The sequence below is a fragment of the Salvelinus alpinus genome, chromosome 31 (genome assembly GCF_045679555.1).
Source record: "Salvelinus alpinus chromosome 31, SLU_Salpinus.1, whole genome shotgun sequence".
Classification (NCBI taxonomy): Eukaryota; Metazoa; Chordata; class Actinopteri; order Salmoniformes; family Salmonidae; genus Salvelinus; species Salvelinus alpinus.
In genome coordinates, this window is record NC_092116.1 from 19,716,654 (window position 1) to 19,738,088 (window position 21,435).

The 21,435-nt window shown below is 43.7% G+C and overlaps 2 protein-coding genes across 4 annotated transcripts in view; one reads left to right on the forward strand and one right to left on the reverse strand.

The window, feature by feature from the left end:
* The first annotated feature begins 63 nt into the window (after nucleotides 1-63).
* Nucleotides 64-8,108, forward strand: LOC139561925 (actin-related protein 2-like). The gene is made up of 9 exons (XM_071379362.1): nucleotides 64-296; nucleotides 1,395-1,505; nucleotides 2,263-2,421; nucleotides 2,651-2,780; nucleotides 2,966-3,102; nucleotides 3,292-3,441; nucleotides 3,838-3,983; nucleotides 4,406-4,538; nucleotides 4,848-8,108. The coding sequence occupies exons 1-9, from the start codon at nucleotides 249-251 to the stop codon at nucleotides 5,016-5,018; spliced, it is 1,185 nt and encodes a 394-aa protein (XP_071235463.1). The 5' UTR covers nucleotides 64-248; the 3' UTR covers nucleotides 5,019-8,108.
* The window catches only part of LOC139561924 (galactose-3-O-sulfotransferase 3-like), an 81,245-nt gene continuing 67,729 nt past the window's right edge, over nucleotides 7,920-21,435 (reverse strand). For all 3 annotated transcript variants that reach the window (XM_071379359.1, XM_071379358.1, XM_071379360.1), the window contains exons 5-13: nucleotides 21,331-21,422; nucleotides 20,390-20,598; nucleotides 19,742-20,047; nucleotides 17,889-18,232; nucleotides 17,380-17,603; nucleotides 15,272-15,583; nucleotides 14,928-15,059; nucleotides 11,611-11,786; nucleotides 7,920-9,688 (exon numbers count right to left, since the gene is read on the reverse strand). In XM_071379359.1, coding sequence (XP_071235460.1) covers nucleotides 9,365-9,688; nucleotides 11,611-11,786; nucleotides 14,928-15,059; nucleotides 15,272-15,583; nucleotides 17,380-17,603; nucleotides 17,889-18,232; nucleotides 19,742-20,047; nucleotides 20,390-20,598; nucleotides 21,331-21,422 — 2,119 coding nt within the window. In that variant the 3' untranslated portion in view covers nucleotides 7,920-9,364. The remainder of the gene's footprint in view (nucleotides 9,689-11,610; nucleotides 11,787-14,927; nucleotides 15,060-15,271; nucleotides 15,584-17,379; nucleotides 17,604-17,888; nucleotides 18,233-19,741; nucleotides 20,048-20,389; nucleotides 20,599-21,330; nucleotides 21,423-21,435) is intronic.

Genomic DNA, 21,435 nt, shown 5'->3' on the forward strand with positions numbered 1-21,435 from the left:
ACATAGCCTTCCTGTACGCCCAATCGGCGTCGCCCCCCTCTCTCTGTTATTTTGACCCCGCCCACATTTCAAATTCCTGAAGGAAGAAGAATACAGCTGCTGTAGCTCCTATATGCATTTTGCATTAATCTTTTCCGCATGTTTTAAAAGCAATCAAAACGTGTTGCTTAATTGGATTAGCCCACCTGAGAGCCCCGACTGGAGGGAACAGATTGAGATCCTCTCCTCTCCAGCAGCATCAGTTGACCATGGACAGCGAGGGCAGAAAGGTTGTCGTCTGTGACAATGGCACAGGGGTGAGTGAGTGTCGATTTAACGTTATTTTAATTACTTTTTTTATCACTACACCATGGAGTTAAAAAATGATAATACTGAATGTTTATTTAGGATTTGGGAATGAATTATGAGAGTAGTAACATGCATTTGAATGTAACAATTTGCAATAAGTAATAGACTATATCTTAATCACGTGTATTTGTGTTGATAACAACAGCACAAATTAAGTTGTTTTCTAAGCACCCTGCTACAAAGCTGCAACCTTTTATTCGTAAAGGAGATAACACAGTGTCTGTCACATTAAACGGTATGGTGTCGTAGAAGCCTTAGAATCAGGCTGCTCTCTTTGCGCGCTAGGTAGGGGTGTGGGTCTAATATGAGTGCAGGTATGTCTGGACTTGTCGCAGACTCCTCTTATCCACACAAACTGCCATACATGGTGTTGATGTCGTGGAGTGAGCTGTTATTGGACGGGAAGAAGGAACACAAGCAAATAATTGAAACAATTCTCTATTCCCCATGCTTCTTGCGTTCACTCGCACCATGTCAATGTCAATGTCTATTGGAAGCCCCTTTAAACTTTCTGTACCGCAAAAGCACACTAGATTCATGAGCTACATGTTAACTGATGACTGTAGGCTAGCTTACCCTACCTCCACTTGTTGCTGGTGCTTGGAATGTATTGTACACCTTCAGGCTATGGAATGTGTCTTGGCTACATAGACAAGTTAGGACATTTCAATAAATGGTGTTGTAAGCACTCAGGTAAATAGACAGAAATGTCCCAATAAAATGTATAATTTACTATTTCAAGATGCATTTTACAGTGTTGTTTCTGACTTGATACAGTTTGACACGTCCACTATTAAAGTTGAACTGAAAATATTTTGCAGAAGTTCAGCACAAGAGAAGTGACATTCTTTGTGGTTAAATTTTGGTTTCCACTCAATGCACAAAAACAAGGACTTTTTCAGGAGCCTGAACTGTCCCTCACCCCTCATATTGAAAGTGTATTGAACGTGTATTTAAGGACGACAGAAAGTGTATTGAAATACTATTGAAAGACTGTTGAAAGTATGTAATACCATCATGTTTCTTTCATATTGGTTCACATGCAGTTTGTCAAGTGTGGCTTCGCTGGCTCCAACTTCCCAGAGCATATCTTCCCTGCCTTGGTGGGTCGGCCCATCATCCGGTCAAACACCAAAGTTGGAAACATTGAGATTAAGGTGAGGTCAATGGAGCAATGACAGTTGATCTCTAGCCTAAACACAAACACTGACAGAGCCACAGAGGTGTCCTCAGCTCTTTGCTGTGCTGTGTATGATTGTGAAAGCATCAGTTGAATATTAGCCATCTCCAAAGACTGTCAATCCCCTCTCTTATTTTATTTGATACAAATATTAAATTTTTTTACCCCCTTTTTCTCCAAAATGTTGTGGTATCCAATTGTTAGTAGTTACTGTCTTGTCTCATCGCTGCAACTCCCGTACGGACTCGGGAGAGGCGAAGGTTGAAAGCCATGCGTCCTCCGAAACACAACCCAACCAAGCCGCGCTGCTTCTTAACACAGCGCGCATCCAACCCGGAAGCCAGCCGCACCAATGTGTCAGAGGAAACACCGTACACCTAGCGACCTGGTCAGCGTGCACTGCACCCAGTCCACCACAGGAGTCACTAGTGCACGATGAGACAAGGATATCCCTGCTGGCCAAACCCTCCCCTAACCCAGACGACGGTGGGCCAATTGTGCGCCGCCCCATGGGCCTCCCGGTCGCGGCCGGCTGCGACAGAGCCTGGACTCGAACCCAGAGTCTCGTCAATCCCCTCTCTGACAATCATGTTTGAGAGCTAGCCTAATATCTTAAAATTGCCATGTCTGTACTCTGTATGCATATTTCTGAATGATCAAATGTATCCAAACCAACTCCCTTTTTGACCCCCAACCCTGGGCCTGACCTACAACCTCTAACTCCTAACCTATAGGACCTGATGGTGGGTGACGAGGCCAGTGAGTGTCGCTCCATGCTGGAGGTGTCCTACCCCATGGACAACGGCATGGTGCGCTCCTGGGAAGACATGCTTCACCTGTGGGACTACACCTTCGGCCCCGAGCGCCTGGACATCAGCCCCCCAGACTGCAAGGTCACAATTCTTTTATTTGTCCTTTTTCCTTTAATAACATTTTTAGGCAGGTTACTGGGATTGAGAAAATCAAATTTTTGAAGGAGAGTCATGGGCATGAAATCCATTTAGTCTGTTAAACTTCCAAAGTTTTAGTAGACTATTATGAAAATGGTTCGTTTAGAAAACTGTATATAACTTCTGTATATGTTGTAATGTTAGGGATCAATTAAGTTTCATTTGATTCAAGGTGCTTCTGACAGAACCGCCCATGAACCCCACTAAGAACCGCGAGAAGATCGCTGAGGTCATGTTTGAGACCTACCAGTTCCACGGCATCTACGTGGCCATCCAGGCCGTGCTCACACTCTATGCCCAGGGTAAGGGGAGACTAGACCCACAGACATGGCTCTCCCTGTAATATATAATGATATACTGTAGTAGAAATGCCTAGACTTTAGCCCAGCGGGCTAACACAGTCTTGTAGGGCACTGATTCAAACCCACAGTCACTTTCATATTGTCTGTTATGTGACCCTGTGTGTCCTGCCTTGTCCTGTCTTTAGGTTTGTTGACAGGCGTGGTTGTGGATTCGGGGGACGGGGTGACACATATATGTCCTGTGTACGAGGGCTACTCTCTACCCCACCTCACACGCAGGCTGGACATCGCAGGACGTGACATCACGCGCTACCTCATCAAGGTGTGTTTCTACATATATTACCACCCCGTCACCTTATGAACAAAACTATGCCTTTATATCCCTTGTGTCAATCATAATCAATGCAAACTTCTTAAAAATGGACAGTTGAACTCGTTTCTAGTTATTTATGGCCCTAGAGAAACGGTTTCTGTATTTATGTTCATCTACATCCCCTATGATCCCTCTCAGTTGCTGTTGCTGCGTGGTTATGCCTTTAACCACTCGGCTGACTTTGAGACGGTCCGCATGCTGAAGGAGAAGCTGTGCTACGTGGGATACAACATCGAGCAGGAGCAGAAACTGGCTACAGAGACCACCGTGCTGGTGGAGTCGTACATGGTACTGTAGAAAACGCCTCTCCTCTCATGTCAATCAGAGAGAATGTTAATTATTATTTATGAATGGTCTCTTAGCCTGGGTGGCAATATGTTTCTGTGTTTATAGCAATGTAGCAAAACTCCCAGGCTAACCTATATGAATCTCTAGCCTATACTGCACTGTATATCAATCATGACATCAAATTAAATCCATCAGAGAATAGAGGTGTGAATTTGTAAGTAATATAATAATAGACCATTAAGCAGACACTTTATCCAAGCGACGTACAGTCATGCACATTTTCAATGTATTAGTGGTCCCGGGAATTGAACCCAATATCCTGACGTTGCAAGCACCATGCTCTACCAACTGAGCTACTGAGAACCCCAGTATTTATTAACTCTCTCTCTGCTATAGCTGCCTGACGGTCGACAGGTGATGGTGGGAGGGGAGCGGTTCGGAGCTCCAGAGGCCCTCTTCCAGCCCCACCTCATCAACGTAGAGGGTGCAGGCGTGGCTGAGCTGCTGTTCAACACCATCCAGGCTGCTGACATAGATCTCAGGTCAGAGATACACCCTCCTGCTGTTGGTCTCCACATGGTTTAACTGCTACTGGAGCCTCATCCTGTACCGTGTGGTGCTGTAGCCAACTTTTCTGTTGTTTGTTTTTAATGCCATACAAGTGGAGGAGGCTAGCCTATAGCGTCAGGTCCTACAGTACACTACATTGTTAGCCCATGCTAGAGTTAGAGGTCTGTGCAAGTGTTACATAGTTGTTCTATATATGTGGATATTACACATAATTAGACACATTACATAGGTGTGTACGAGCCCAAGCTATTTTGTTTGGTAGCTGTACTAAATAAATGAAGCTATGGTATTATAAACCTATAGTTGACTTATTAAATGACAATTAAAACTGTATGCATACATACTGTACATACATACTTTTTGTCTTATACCATATTGTTTCTCTCTCCTGAAGGTCTGACTTGTACAAGCACATTGTTCTGTCAGGAGGCACCACTATGTACCCCGGCCTTCCCTCCAGACTGGAGAGAGAGATCAAACAGCTGTACCTGGAGAAGGTGCTGCAGGGGGACACTGAGAAACTCTCTGTAAGCACACACACATGCAAGGAAACGCACACATGCACGCACATACACACACACATGTATGGACACACACACACACACACACACACACACACACACACACACACACACACACACACACACACACACACACACACACACACACACACACACACACACACACACACACACACACACACACACACACACTCTACAATAAGTAAACCTGTGTAATGACAGAAATGGTATTATATGTTCCTTTATCTTAGTTTACCGTATATTTTTCTACCCACTCCCTCTCCCCTACCCGTCCTCCTTCCCTTCTCTCTGCAGAAGTTTAAGATCCGCATTGAGGACCCCCCAAGCCGTAAACATATGGTGTTTATGGGTGGAGCGGTGCTGGCCAACATCATGAAGGACAAGGAGTCCTTCTGGCTGAGCCGGGCTGACTACCTGGAGAAAGGCCTGAGGGTTCTGGACAAACTGGGGTGTGGCGTGAAGTAGAGGTGAAATAGAGGTGGTTAGCTAGGGTCTCTCTCTCTCTCTCTCTCTCTCTCCTCTCTCTCACACACACACACACACACACACACACACACACACACACACACACACACACACACACACACACACACACACACACACACACACACACACACACACACACACACACACACACACATACACACACACACACACACACACACACACACAAACAAACAAAAGGTCTGGGGGTGCTGGACAATCTGGTGCGCAGCATTAGACAGAAGTCTGGGAGTCCTGGGTTGTATTCACTTGGCTCCAAAAAATGATGTGCTAAAAACAACACAATTTGGGTTATTTGGTAACTCAGCGCTGGTTAAATAGTGGACAGAACACGTTGGGTTATTTGGTAACTCAGCGTTGGTTAAATAGTGAACAGAACACGTTGGGTTATTTGGTAACTCAGCGCTGGTTAAATAGTGGACAGAACACGTTGGGTTATTTGGTAACTCAGCGCTGGTTAAATAGTGGACAGAACACGTTGGGTTATTTTGACCCTGTCAGTTGGGTTGCGTGAATAAACCAACAAGTTGGGTTGTTGGGATTACCCAGACATGGGTTAATTTAACCATCAGTTGGGTATTTTTATTCTCACGCTGGGTTGACCTAGCAGCTGGGTCTTTTTAATATAACCCTTAGGTTCTGTTCAGGAGGCGTGCCTTATTAGGGGTGTCTTTCAGCTAGTTCTTATTGGTCACCCATGAGATTAAATGTCATTACTGTTTACATACTGCAAATGCATTTTTATTTTACACATTCATCTATAATATTAAGATGATTTATTACATATTATAATAACGTAAACCACTTTATTGTATCCTGACAATTGGATTTACATTAGCTTTTAGGCAACTCATACACTTCTGTAAGCTCATACACTTATTCCAAAATTCATTACATGTTGAAATTTCCAATCAAATTGAGTTCTACTTCATTTGTCTTACAGGGTCAGCCATAGTAATACGGCGCCCCATAAGCAAATTAGGGTTACGTGCCTTGCTCAAAGGCACAGACAGATTTTTCACTTTGAGGTTAGAGGTGGTCAGATAGACTGAATAGAAAACTAAGAGAATATGATGGGATGCTACTGTAATAGAGACATCTTAGTATAATGCCTTCCTGGATGCTTAAGAACCAGCCGTTGCCTGTCTGATGAAACATACAGTATCTGTTATAAGTCTGTTGTAATAGAATAGAATAGCACTTTCATATTCGTCACTGTCAACTTTCCAAGTTGTTTCTTACTGTCAAGTTAACATATTGTATTGCATACAATGCAACAATTATACAGTACAATACACTTGTAAGGTTTCATATTTTTACCATTTGAATTCTCACTGTGTCTAATGGAATAATTTTGAAGTAGCCATTGTTTCAAATGCATATGCAAATAAATATAACTGACGTTAGCCTAAATGCCAAATTGAATAAAGTGAATGTCATTGTTTTTGATGACTGAATAGCAGTGGTGTAAAGTACTTAAGTAAAAATACTTGAAAGTACTACTTCAGTAGTTTTTGGGGGGTATCTGTACTTTACTTTACTATTTATATGTTTGACTACTTTGACTTTTTCTCCACTACATTCCTAAAGAGAGTAATGTACTTTTTACTCCATACATTTTCCCTGAAACACAGAAGTACTCGTTACATTACGAATACTGAGCAAGACAAGAAAATTGTCAAATTCACACACAAGAGAATATCCCTGGTCATCCCTTCTACCTCTGATCTGGCAGATTTTCTAAACACAAATGCTTAGTTTGTAAATTATGTCTGAAAAAACAAGAATATCGTGCTTTCTGGTTTGCTTAATATAAGGAATGTGAAGTAAATTTTATTTTTACATTTGATACTTAAGTATATTTTGGCAATTACATTTCCTTTTGATACTTAAGTATATTTAAAACCAGATACCTTTACTCAAGTGGTATTTTACTGGATGACTAATTTTTACTTGAGCCATGTTCTATTAAAGTATCTTTACTTTTACTCAAGTATGAAAATTGGGTACTTTTTCCACCACTGGTGAATAGCCATTTGTATTGGACAATATCTTTGTGTCTTCAAAGAATGTTTTGTATCACGTATTTTCTGTCATAAATAATTTATGTAAACACATTTGGGAAAAAAAATACATATTTGTTCATTCTGACTGGAGAGAATATGATTATTCAAAAGGTTTTGTGACAGTTGTGCTTTGATGTGCTGGGAAGGGTTGGGGTCAATTCCATTTTAATTCTTTCAATTCAGAAGATTCCTTGAAATTCCAATTCAAGAATAGCAAAACAACGTACACCGAGTATACAAAACATTAAGAACACAGGCTCTTTCCATAGACTGACCAGGTGAATCCAGGTGAAAGCTGCGGTCCCGTGTGGCTCAGTCGGTAGAGCGTGGCGCTAGCAAAGCCAGGGTTGTGGTTTTTGAATTCCATGGACCGTAAGTCACTCTGGATAAGAGCATCTGCTAAATGACTAAGATGTCAAATTAAGCTATAATCCCTTATCGATGTCACTTGTTAAATCCCCTTCAAATCAGTGTAGATGAAGGGGAGGAGACAGGCTAAAGAAGGATTTTTAAGCCTGGAGACAATTGAGACATGCATTGTGAATGGTCAAGACAAAACTATTGAAGTACCTTTGAACGGGGTATGGCAGTAGGTACTGGGAGGTAGGGAGGAAGGGGGGTGCAACTCAATATTAGGAAGGTGTTCCTTGTGTTTTGTAAACTCAGTGTATAAGAAAAGTAATTTGCTGCCTCCCAGTGGTGACTTGTAATATTCCCTTAGCAATATGCTGGAACGTCATCATGCTATTAATACATATTGTAGGTTAGCAAACACTGATAAACAAAGAACATCATGTAGTAGCACTATGAGCAGATAATGCAATTTTATTGCGATTTTGTATCACTGGACAAAATACAGCAATGTGTTATACAGCCAATGAAATAGTGAATGACATTATGTTGCCTTTTTCAACACAGTCAACACATGCATCACATACGAAACCACCAAAATCGTTACATTCAATTAAAAGAGCATGCAATAGTCCTCAAGGTGTCCTTGTTCGTCTTTAAATGAACCCTCCTTCAGTAAAAGCTTTCATAAAGGTAAATATTTCACTTTCCTTTTTAGAAATCTGTGATTCATTTTCAATACAACTATTCCACTTTTTTTTTTTAACAATTCATTATTGTAATAATACATTATTATAAGTGTTAACATTAAGTTGAACAGTCAGTTGGCAAAGATGATCTGCAGCAGGAGTCGTCGCCATGGCCACTTAGGTGACTTTACATTCAACTAATCGCCATTAGGCATAACATGGTCCCAGTTTTATTGGCCATTGTCACGTAGATTGTCTTTTCTTTCAGAAGCTACTTTTGTCATGGAATATTAAAGCAGTTTAATGGAAACAGTAAAAGTAAAACAGAAAAAAAGCAAATATTTTGACAAATGTGTCCTTTTTTATCATAAAGAGATTCAGTTGGCAAAAATCTTAAAACAAGGAAATATTGTGCCTTTCAACAAAATTCCTCAAACTGGTTTTCTATTTGTAAAGTTAAAAATGGTTTTACCCAAATCCTGTCAACAGTAAGTGACTGGAGATGGCAGAGCCAACATCAACAGTACCTCGGACTCACAATCCAAAATGGCTTCATGGCGTTTGCCTGTATTGGCTCTTATTCACTCCTTCTTTATCTGTAACACTGTAAATAAGTCAAAAGAACCAGGTCCATCTTACGTTAAAGCAAAGATTGTCCTCGGAGCTGCACACATTCCTATGTGTATGACTTTACTTTCTTAACTTTGGTATTGAGGTTCGGTCTTACAAAAAATATTTCTGTCGCTCTTACATTACAGTAGCAAGGACATACCGGTAGCTAGTGTTTTAGGCCACCCCCCCAACCCTTAACAACAGGGTTCTGAACATAGAAATATAATTTATAGAATTCATTCTAATTCTATGGTTCCAACCAAGGAGCAGCAGATTGACAGAAGTGATGTGAATAATAGACAACCAACCTGCCCTTCCTCTAAGGCTGAGTCTCAAGTGACACCCTATTTACCAGAGCCCATACAGTGCAGTGCACTACTTTTAAACCTCCACTATGGAATAGGGTGCCAATTGAGACTTGCCCTTTAGTCTTTAGTGAGAGCTGTAGTTATGACAACACGTCCAAGACACAACACAGCTTTTTTAATCAATCAACCAATCGAAAAACGCTGAGATCCGAGAAGAACTCTTCCAACTCCTCTTCCTCCCTCCTTCCTTCGCCCTCCCTCCTTCCTTCGCCCTCCCTCCTTCACTCCTCACACACGGACTCCCCCAGGTCCACAGCTCCCCCTCTGGTCAGGCGCCGCATCTTGCTGAAGTCATGGTCCGTGCGAAGGTAGGAGAGAGAGGGGCCTCCCTCACTGTGGCTGGCCAGGTCCTGAGGCTGTGTCTGGGGGGGAAGGGTCCTCATCTCCCCCCCGGACCTCCAGTAGAGGGTGTAGTCCTGGGGCTCGGAGACACCGAATGTGGAGGCACAGAGCTGGGCTAGGGCCTCGCTGCTCTCCCCGGCTCTCCACTGCAGCGTTCGCACAGCGCTGCGCTCGCCGTCCTGGAACAGTACCCGAACACACCTCTGCACAGAGAGAAACACATACAGGCAAAGATACGCACACAGGCAGAAACACACACACACAAATAGAAACACACACTCAAAATGAGTTCCAAAATGTATCATCTTGTTAACTCACATAAACAGCCTTTATAACATAGCCGTCAGAAGACTCACAAAGATTAGAGAGCTTCAAAATAATATACTGTCTTCCATTAATTTCAACTAACTCAATACTGTAAACAGTCCATAATACACCAGGACGTCACCCGGGATACAAGTCAGTATTCGATGTCTGAGGATGTCGGGAGATGAGGTGGAAACCGGCCACTAGGGGCAACAGTGAGCGCTGTTACCGTCAAGTAGGTTTCAGTTGTGGACAGGGGTGGCGGATGGGCGTAAGCATCTGCCTCTGATTCCAAAGGTTGCATGTTCGAATCCAGCGATAGAAAGTTCAGAGTTAATGCCTAACCTTAAGAATTCTGAGTTTATGTCTAATTTTAACCCTAACGTTAAAAATTAGGAGTTAATGCCGAAACTTAACCGTAAACACTTTGAAATGTGAGTTTTGGAACAACTTTGAAATTTGACATTTGAGAAACATGGATGAACGTCTAATTCTGACGCGAGACTGTGAGAGCTTGTAGTATACAGAGCCTCAATTGGCTACTGTTCATTATACTGCGTTACACACTGTAGGCGATACACCATAAATGCACATTCCTCAATATAAATCAATACCAATCAGTCTCAAAATATCCTACAATGAATACAGTCTTCACTATGTATCCAACAGTCTTCATGCATTGCCTTAATATTCAAACAAATTCAACACTTTTACTTTTCTACTTTAAAACACACACTTTAAACACACACAGTTTAAAAACACACTTTAAACACACGTACCTCCATTAAACCACACTGTCCCTTCATCCTAACAAAATGAATCCATACACTTACACAGAAATAGCCTACATCAAAGTACAATAATATACATCTATACTGCATGTAAATACAGTGTGCCATAACCAGTCGAAACGTTGGGTATATACTATATTACATAATAGGAGAACCACCTACAGTACCACCTGCCTCCATATAACACAACCTGCCCATTCCCAAACACCCTTTATAAACACTCTCACATACCGGACACAGCCAAATCAGCAAGTTCCCCATGAACCACATCATTAAACAACATTAAAAAGCTGCAACTTACAGAGTCACTGAGCTCCTCACCGTCCGTGTGCATATTGTGTTTGCTCTCCTCTCTTCAGTGGGTTGCTGCTGCTCAGTAAATTTCATGCTATCTGACCGCCCACTTCTTCATAACACTTAGCTAGCTCACTGATCTCCCTCAGTGGCGGTACAGCAAATCTGTTGGCGGGTGTGTGGTGTGTACGTGTATTTTAGCTAGCTGCTATTTGAAGAGAGTGAGTAGCCCACGTGACTGACTATCTAACTACAGTGTTTGTACCTTTTCATCTAGTGAATGGTCATCATTTGGGGACGGATCAAATACTAGGACAAAGGAGGGGGGTGTAGCAAGCTGCTATTTGAAGGGAGTCAGTATTCCTCACGTCACTAACCAGCTATCCACCATACTATGTTAGCTGGTGAATGGCGGTCATGATTCTGGCGAATAACAAGCACAAGGAGGGTGCGTCTGTCTGGAGTACTAGATGGGCAGGGTTTGCTCTTTTGGGACTATTCCTTTGGCATCTCAATCCAGTGCAACTGAAGTATTTGAAAAAACCCAAATGCTATTTAAATCCAGGTCTGGTGTCGAGTGGCGTCTCGGAATAGGGTGAAGCTGCCCCTAGACACTGATCTTGGGTCAGTTTGGCAGTTTCTCCACTAATGGTTAAGGTTAGGACTGGAGGACTGGGAAGCTGATCCTAGATCTGTACCCAGGGGAAAACGTTACCCAGGAGCTAGTGTTTCACCTGGTTCTGTTGTCTCTCACGGTTGCTCTTGGCTTCCAGGCTGCGTCTGTGGCCCCACTCCCTCAGTCCGTCCAGGGCCTCGCGGGTCAGTCCTCCTGGGGGGACCCGGTCCCCCTTCGCTTCAGGGCTCTGGATCAGACAGAGGCTGGCATAGATACTGCTCAGGTAGTAGCCACCTGGGAGAGTGGGTAGGGGCACAGCTAAATGTCAATACAGTGACTGTGAATGGCATCTAAATATCCATCAAGACCACAGTTATGTTGTCTTCATTATCCGCAATGTTATTTTAGAGGTAGAGTGTATAAAGGAAAAGAGTGTAGTTCGTAGTGGTGCCCTCTCCTGTGGGGTGGAGAGGGTAAACCAGATACCACATAACGTACTGAGAACCAGATGTTTCTCAGAGCTTGGTGAGAGTGTGGTTGTCCTAGGGTTATTTTGCATACAACCTTCCGACAACGTTCTGGGAATGGTGCAGGTAAGTTGCTTGGCTTTGGAACATTCGCAGCACATGTAGCCCTTTACCCTCGTACCCGAATACGGGTTGAAAACGGAAGATTTGAGCACTGATAAGCGCCTAAATTGGAACATTGTGGGTGTACAATAACATGCTATACATGGGTTTTGACTTCCACTAATATCCCTTCCACTAATTGGGCTACTTTTACACATTATTTGTTGTCTGAGTGAGGGAAACACTGCAAATTGAGAGGACTATGTATTTTTGAAAGATGAGACGTTGAGGATTATAATAAATACCACTGATGTCATACAAGCAAGCCAAACACCTGTGAGTCCAAATGTGCACGTCTAGTTTCCAAATCATAAATCTCATGTCATATACAGTGTCAATGTTTATGATGAATATGTTTGATGTAGTTACAAGATGACATGGCGTCATACCCAGGGTTATTCTGAACAGAATGAGTCTATGACTGTTTATTATGACTCCATTTTGCCGCATGACTCCTTTCTATGCGCACCAAAATGACGATCCGTTTCTCTGAATGGCCTTGTGAAAGCCTTAGGCTGCCATTACACAACGTTGTGTAACCCCAGCCTAACACTTTACAATCATATTTTATAGCTTAGGTAGTCATGTTGGCAATAGAACAGGCTTTGAAATCATGCCCAGCTGACCCAGACCGTTTTTGGATTGCGCAAACAACAACAGTAATTGTGTGACTGCAGGGATGTAGGGCTGGGTTCCAAAGAAAACAAGTAAACGTGTGATTGCTCTAGTTCCTCAACGGCACAGCTTGGAGAGCTCAAAATAGCATCTTGTAGTTGAAGACTCTTCTTTGAGTCATAAAAGTGCATTAAAATTGCTTAGGAACTGTGCACACTTTGGGAGAGGTTTGTGGCCACTTTGAGACACCAGTTACTCCTCTCACTCAAACCCATGTCATGTTTTTGTCTTATGTTGTGCTTACCCCACATTTTCCAGGAATAATCTTCTCATTTTACTGAATGTATCCACAGGATTTTCAGATTTTGTTGTTAACAAATGCAGCAAAAAGTACAGTAAATGTAAAATACACATAAAATCAACAGTGTAATGTCTTGCGTCAGGTGAATTGTGTCCTCACCTTTGGTCTAATTATTTTCCCATGATCTCCAAACTGTTCCCTTTCAATGACTACCATGGTTATGCATATGCTTTCATATTTCTTCTGTAAGAAACATTTCAATTTAGCCCTATCCATATAGGCCAATTCGTTAATTAACTTTTCGTCTCATCGCCGCAACTCCCCAATGGGCAGAGGCGAAGGTCGAGTCATGCATCCTCCGAAACATGACCCGCCAAACCATGCTGCTTCTTAACATCCACCCGCTTAACCCGGAAGCCAGCCGCACCAATGTTGTCAGAGGAAACACAGTGCAATTGACGACCGAGGTCAGCCTGCAGGCGCCTGGCCCGCCACAAGGTGTCGCTAAAGCGCGATGAGCCAAGTAAAGCTCCCCCGGCCAAACCCTCCCTTAACCCCTCCAACGCTGGGCCAATTGTGTGCCGCCCTATGGGACTCCCAGTCACGGCCGGTTGTGACACAGCCTGGGAACGAACCCAGGTCTGCAGTGACGCCTCAAGCACTGCACTGTACCTTAGACCGCGGCGCCAATCGGGAGGCTACATTTGACATTTTAGTCATTTGGCAGACACTCTAATCCAGAGCAATTTACAGGGGTAATACGGTTAACAGAACTTTTCCTAAAAGTTAAAACATGGTTACATTTCATTTCCATTTTGGTAATATTCTAGGAACATTCTCCAACTGGTTTGACGTTGGGAATGTTCTCAAATTTTTCCAAGAACGTTAAGAAACAAAGTTCTTCTGTGGTTATTTCAGTACATCAGCATAACGTTTCCTACAGGTTTCCTCATGGTTCTATTTAATGTCATGTTCTCAAATTGTTCCAAAAACGTATTTTTTTTTCTTCCATAAAAAATAGAAGAAAACTTTAGTAACGTTCAGAGGAACATTCTAAGAATGTTATTTAAAAACATACATTCCGTTCTCAGCATCAACAAAACTTTCTCTATCCTCTATCTTAAGTGTGTTCAGGTGTGCTGGCTGCGCCCACTAATTAGCCGCACCTGATGTTCTCCAGTGATTTTTTTAACTTTTACTGTTGAAAGGCAATATCCCAAGTATAAATACAGTAAAGTACACACTCTAAAAAATATGTTTTGAGCAAAATAGTTTTTTTAGACACAGCTACAAACTTCAAGGAGTAGGGCAGTCAAGGAGTTGATCTAATGTCATCGGCCGCTTGCTTGAGGAACAATAGAGGAGCAAAAGTCAACACACGGGGAAAGCCCCCCCTCCCACTTGTGCTATGTCATGCCTTTTGTTAAGTAAATTAGCTTTGTATGCGTAAAAAAACATGGTATGCTAGCTCCATCCTAGTAGCGTAGTGGACTAATTCCATGGATCAAGAAGAGAATATTATAGATTTGAATCTCACGGACACCGTGTCACAATAAAAATAAATGTGTTTTCATGATTAATGCCTAAGGAAATGCATTTCCATGTGTCCTATCTGTGCTTGGAGTTCAAAACTGTTAACTCCAAGCACAGCTAGCAGTGTTATTAAAAGTCTTATTGAAACATTCAGTGAAAGTGTTGAGGAGGTTATTCAAAAACCTCAAAATAATCTATAATTTATGTTCAGTGTTAATAAAACCTCCCAGGAAACAAAATGGCACCAAATTTCGCCATAATACTGTTTCGACTGGGAAGCATGCGGTAAGTTTTAAGGTGGAAGGGATGTAGGCTATAATGGGTGTAGTTAGGGTGTAGTTAGGGTGTAGTGCGTACCCTCCCCAGTGAGCCAGGAGGGCTCTAGTAGTTCCATCATGTACTCCACCTCTAGTAGGATCTGAGGCGTGTTACACATCACTATAACATAGGACAGCGCCGGCAGGAAGTCCTCAGAGCTCACTTCCTGTCCTGGGAGCAGGAAGAGGATGGTACAAGACCGCTTTAACAGATTGATTGATTAATAACAGTTGATTGATTGATTATGACAGTTGATAACAGCTTCTAGACTATAACAGGCAAATAAATGGTGTTCTTAAAATGTTACTATTTATAATAGATAATCACTGGCTGTGGTTACTTTATTTGACGTTTCAGATTAGGCAAATTGAAGGCCGACTCACCACCGTCGTGGAGGGCCCCCATGGCCTTCTGGACCGACTTGCAGACCTGCAGCAGCAGCAGCACCTTGTCTATGGGTGAGTGGGTGCGCTGCATGAGGCCCAGCTTCTGCTTCACCCTCTCCACTCCGCGGGTGTCGGGCACGCCCACCAGCACTACGAGGCGCTCCATCGCCCCCTCTTGGCAGGCCAGGAGACTAGAGGCCAGGTGCTGGGTGGAGCCGTCCTGTCTGTGGAGGGAGAGGAGGGCCTGGTCTAGCAGCACCCTCAGAGGTTTCAGCACACAACCGAACATGGCCTTCTCCAGGGCTATGTCTGCATGGGAGAACACATACGTAGGTACGCACACACACACGGACACACACACACACAAACAAACATGCATAAACACACACACACAGTAGTAGTTGAAGATTATAAGGAAACATATTGTATGAAAGATTTACTTTATTTCAGATTACAAACATTTATCTAAAATAACAACGTACCAGTTCTATACACCCATAACACACACAACACACACCCATAACACAACACAAACCTATACACACAACACTCACTCATACACACAACACGCATCCATAACACAACACCCACTCATACACACACTACACATATCAACCACTTGTTCAGTCAGGAAATGATTAATCATTACTGAGGGACAGGGGGAAGTGGAGGGTCACAGGATTCCCTGACTAGGCTGACATTGTCCAACACACATAAAGCTAATGTCAGCTCTACATCAATACCCAGTCCTCGTCCTGCCTCGCTTTCTTCCTCTATTCCTCTCGCTCTCCTCCCTTCCTTCCTCCCACTCTCTCTCCATATATCTCCCCTTCCATATCTCTCTCTCTCTCTCTCTCTCTCTCTCTCTCTCTCTCTCTCTCTCTCTCTCTCTCTCTCTCTCTCTCTCTCTCCTTCCATCCCTCTCTCTATCTCTCTCCCCTTCTCTCCTTCCATCCCTCTCTCTATCTCTCTCACTCTCTCCCCTTCCATCCCTCTCTCTCTCCATATCTCGCTCCCTCTCTCCCCTTCCATCCATCCCTCTCTCTCTCTCCCTCTCTCTCCATATCTCTCTCCCCTTCCATCCCTCGCTCCCTTCCTCTCTCTCTCTATCTCTCTCCCTCTCTCCCCTTCCATCCCTCTCTCTCTCCATATCTCTCTCCCCTTCCATCCCTCGCTCCCTTCCTCTCTCTCCCCCCTCTCTCCATCTCTCCCTCCCTCCCTCTCTCCCTCCAGCCTGAGCATCGTGCTGCTCTTCAAGTGCGCGTGGGACTGTGATATCTTTGAATGATAAACGATGAGGTAGAAAAAAATGAAAATGCCTCCACCGACGCAAATGTGAGTGTGTGTGTGTGTGTGCACGCTCGCCAATCAAAGCAACGGCAACTGAAACCAGCGGAGTCCACTCTACTCTCTCCAAAAGCCTCAGCACACACACACACCAACCATCCTCCGTAGTCTCCCCCCCCCCCGAAATAAGAAACATCAATGAATGAATGTCCTATATCTCCCATCCAGCAACGTACAGAGATATTTGGCAGGCTAAATGTGATAGATGTAGTTCTCTGGCTTGGCTAGCAAAGCTTTATAAATCCTAGAGACAATATGAACTCATGGATGAAAAGGTACCCCCTACGCAGTGATAATACCTTTTCACTAAAAGCCTCTGGACAGTCTGTCTGAGTCTCATCTAAAGCTAGTCTGTTGTTTCCATAGATCTATGTCTCTCTCCATGGGTTTACTGTGTGTTATTATACATCCTGTCAAACCAAGACACAGTGGTGGTAATGCTTTCCCTAATTGACATGCTGATAATATCTAATAATATTTGTGTTATAGTCTTTAGTGAATATTATATGGGCTTGTTTTGCAGCATTTAAATGTATTTGTAATGTCCTGTGTATCGTATCAATCTGTTTTGTGTGTTTGATGCTGAACACCTGAAGTTACTGAAGATCCTGCCCCTTCCAATTCCTTCCTCTCCTCAGTATCTCTTCCCTTCTTATGATATATTCCTCTCTCTTTCCTCCTCCTTCCTCCTTCCCTCCCTTCTCTTTTTCATTTTCCTCCCTTCCTTCTTGCATCCTTAGAGGTGAGAATGGTGGTACCTTTCTCGTTGTCAGGCACCAGGGTCTCTAGGGGGGGCGACAGTTCTCCGCTGTCCAGCAGGAAGCTCTTGGCCTGGGACAAGAAGCACCGCAGCTCCTGGAGCACCGCCAAGGAGGACTTCGGCGAGGAAGACGATGATGAAGAGGCAGCCTGGGTCAAGACCCCTCTCAGCTCCTCTTTCTGCTTCTGGAGGAACTCCTGGACCAAGGAACCAAACGCAGACCTCCAGAGACAGAGAGTTTGGACATTGAGGTTTTCCCACCAAAACATGATGAATTTACATGACACTATTCCACGGAAGCCAGGTTAGCTCCCCATGGGCAATATCAACCAATAGCATTTCATTTAGGAATTTTAAACACTGCCATGTAAATTAATGTGTGGGATTAGAACAAGATTCCCCCCTCCCAAAATCGTCATGAACAGAGAAATTGAATGTTCAAATGCACAAACATGGCATCAAGTTTTCCCAAAGTCTCTCTCTCTATATATAAGTAGTTTTGCTGACCTCCGTTCCCTGGACAGCTCCTCCACCAGCCTGGCGAGCCTCTTCTCTGGAGCAAAGAAACACACAAACGCCGCGCTCATCCTCTCCAGGCCTCCGTGACCCCCCCGTGAGCGCACCAGGGGCGGGCGGCGCTGAGGGTTGGGGTTTGGTTGTTTGAAGAACTGGTCCTCTGCTTCTGCTTCTGGGTCCTCTTCCTCCAGACTGCTGAAAGAGCTGCTGCTGTCCAGTTGGGCCAGAGAGGGGGCCGGGTGGCCCTCCAAGGCCAAGCACGCCTCCTCGATGCTGGGCTCCTCTGGAGCAGATGGGTCCTCCTCTACCTCCCCCACTGGAGGATCTGTTGGGGCCTGGGGAGAGACGGAGTCACGGTCATATCTTTATACGATGCATCAACTGGTCAGTGTGTTGACTGGATGTGTGCTTTCAGGACAGACAGAAAGGGAGTTAGGAAAAGAGAGATAAAATAAGACAGAGGATAGAGACATACACTACCGTTCAAAAGTTTTGGGACACTTAGAAATGTCCTTGCTTTTGAAAGAAAATTTAGAAAATGGTCCATTAAAATAACATCAAATTGATCAGAAATACAGTTTAGACATTGTTAGTGTTGTAAATTACTATTGTAGGCTTTTCCATACGAGAAATTGCCAAGAAACGGAAGATCTCGTACAACGCTGTGTACCACTCCCTTCACAGAACAGAGCAAACTGGCTCTAACCAGAATAGAAAGAGGAGTGGAAGGCCCCGGTGCACAACTGAGCAAGAGGACAAGTACATTAGAGTGTCTAGTTTTAGAAACAGACGCCTCACAAGTCCTCAACTGGCAGCTTCATTAAATAGTATGCGCAAAACACCAGTCTCAACATCAACAGTGAAGAGGCGACTCCGGGATGCTGGCCTTCTAGGCAGAGTTCCTCTGTCCAGTGTCTGTGTTCTTTTGCCCATCTTAATCTTTTATTTGTATTGGCCAGTCTAAGATATGGCTTTAACTTTGCAACTTTGCAAATCTGAGTAGCAGGCAGTTTACTCTGGGCACCTTATTCATCCAAGCTACTCAATACTGCCCCCAGCCATAAGAAGTTAATTTAATCGCTATTTCTGACTTGTGAGCCCTCTCCTTGGCTGGAAAATGGCTGTATGGTTTTCTGTGACTAGGTGCTGACCTAACATAATCGCATGGTGTGCTTTCGCAGTAAAGCCTTTTTGAAATCAGACACTGTGGTTGGATTCACAAGAAGTGTATCTTTAAAATGGTGTATAATAGTTGTATGTTTGAGGAATTTTAATTATGCGATTTCTGTTGTTTTGAATTTGGCGCCCTGCAATTTCACTGGCTGTTGTCAAGGTGGGACGCTAGCGAGGTTAATTTCTCAGAACAAGAATAGACTGACGAGTTTCAGAAGAAAGGACTTTGTTTCTGGTTATTTTGAGCCTGTAATCGAACCCACAAATGCTGATGCTCCAGATACTCAACTAGTCTTAAGAAGGCCAGTTTTATTGCTTTTTTAAATCGGGACAACAGTTTTCAGCTGTGCTAACATAATTGCAAAAGGGTTTTCTAATGATCAATTATCCTTTCAAAATGATAAAGTTGGATTAGCTAACACAACGTGCCATTGGAACACAGGAGTGATGGTTGCTAATAATGGGCCTCAAGACGCCTATGTAGATAATCCATAAAAAAATCAGCAGTTTCCAGCCACAATAGTCATTTACAACATTAACAATGTCTACACTGTATTTCTGATCAATTTGACGTTATTTTAATGGAAATGTGCTTTTCTTTCAAAAACAAGGACATTTCTAAGTGACCGCAAACTTTTGAACGGTAGTGTGTGTCATAAAGGGACCCTTACCGCTGGCGGTACAGGCACGAGATCCTCATCCTCGGCCGACATGGGGGACAGTGCAGGGGTTTTCCTCAGGACGCCAGCCCCAGGATGGACCTTCCTGTGCGGGTTGGGACTGGGCTGGAGGGGTGTGGGCTGGAGCCTCTCCTGGTCCTTGGGGTTCTCCGGTGGGGGCAAGGGGAATGACCCAGCCCCCTCTCCACCACCTCCACAACCAGACAGAGTCATGGAGCTCTCTGTAGAGACACGGACCCTCATGCTGCGTTTGAAGCGGTGGCGTTTGTGGGACGCCCCCGGGATCGGCTGTTGCTGCTGGAGGGAGAAAGGAGGTAGAGGTAGGTAGTTGTCCCTATACCGACTGATTCAGGGTCAGATAGATATGTTTTCACTCTCCCTAATGGTTATGGTTAGGAATTTTGGTAGGGAAAACTGATCCCAGATGTGGTTAAAGGTAGACTCTGCAAGGTGACATCTTTAAAAACTGGGATGACTTCCCACTTACAGCCATGTTGATGTTTCTAAGTCTATACCTCCAGCTGAAGGAAGTCAAGTAAACTGAATCAGGGTAAGACATTATTTTTATTCCCCCAATGGTTATGGTGAGGAATTGGGGTGGGGTAATCTGTTCCTATATCTGTGCTTAAGGGTGACTACCTCAAGCTGGAGAAAGAGAGGGTTAATGAAGCAGAGAGACTCCTGTCTGCCGCGGGACAGCAGGTAACACAGGTCCTGGGACAGACCCGCCTTGACCTGCATGGCACTGGTGGGCGGAGACTTGGTGGTAATGGGTGAAGCCTTGATGGTGGGTGGAGCCTGTAGGGTCCCAGGTCCATTCTGGGTGTCAGAGAGTGAACTCCAGAACTCTGTCAGGTTGTGGGGAAAAGAAGGAGAAGAAAGACAATGTTTCCCGGTCCAGATTCTGGTATGTAACATTTTCATATTGTAGTGTTCAGAGGATAAGTAATTGATTCACGCCATAAAGAGACTGATATTGAAGTGCTTTGAATACCATATCCTACTCTGCGAAACATTTAGACCCAGTCCAGAAACAACCCCTAGACACATTATGCTCCTTTTCAAATCAAATCAAATTGTATTCGTACAACCTTACCGTGAAAAGCTTACTTACAAGCCCTTAAACACCAATGCAGTTCAAGAAATAGAGTTACGAAAATATTGACGAAATAAAATAAAAAATTAAATAACAAAAACGACACAGGGGGTACCAAAGTGATTGCTACGGCGCGGTAGTCATTTAGGCAGGTTACCTTCGCTTTCTTGTGGTTGAGACCCCATCCCACAGTCTAATGTAATGTTGAATCTTAATTTGAGCCAGTTTGCTACAGCAGGAAAATAATCCTGAAGCAACAGGAAATGTGAATTATTATGTAGATTATAATTATTGGACATTTTCTGTAGGGGTTGATACATTTTCCTTAGGGAAAATCAATTCTGACATTTTAAAGCCTTTCTTAAACCTCAAATACACAACAAGTTTGCATTTCCTGCTGTGCAGGAACATTCTCAGCAACAAAACAGTGATCAAATTAAGATCCTACATCTGTATGCTATAGATCAGTTGAATGAATCCCTACCTAATCCCATATGGGAGATGGCCTCCAGCTTCCTGTGGGTGGAGGCCTGAGCAATGGCTTCTGGGAGCTCCAGCGGAAAAGGCAGCACATCCCTGGAGAAAACAC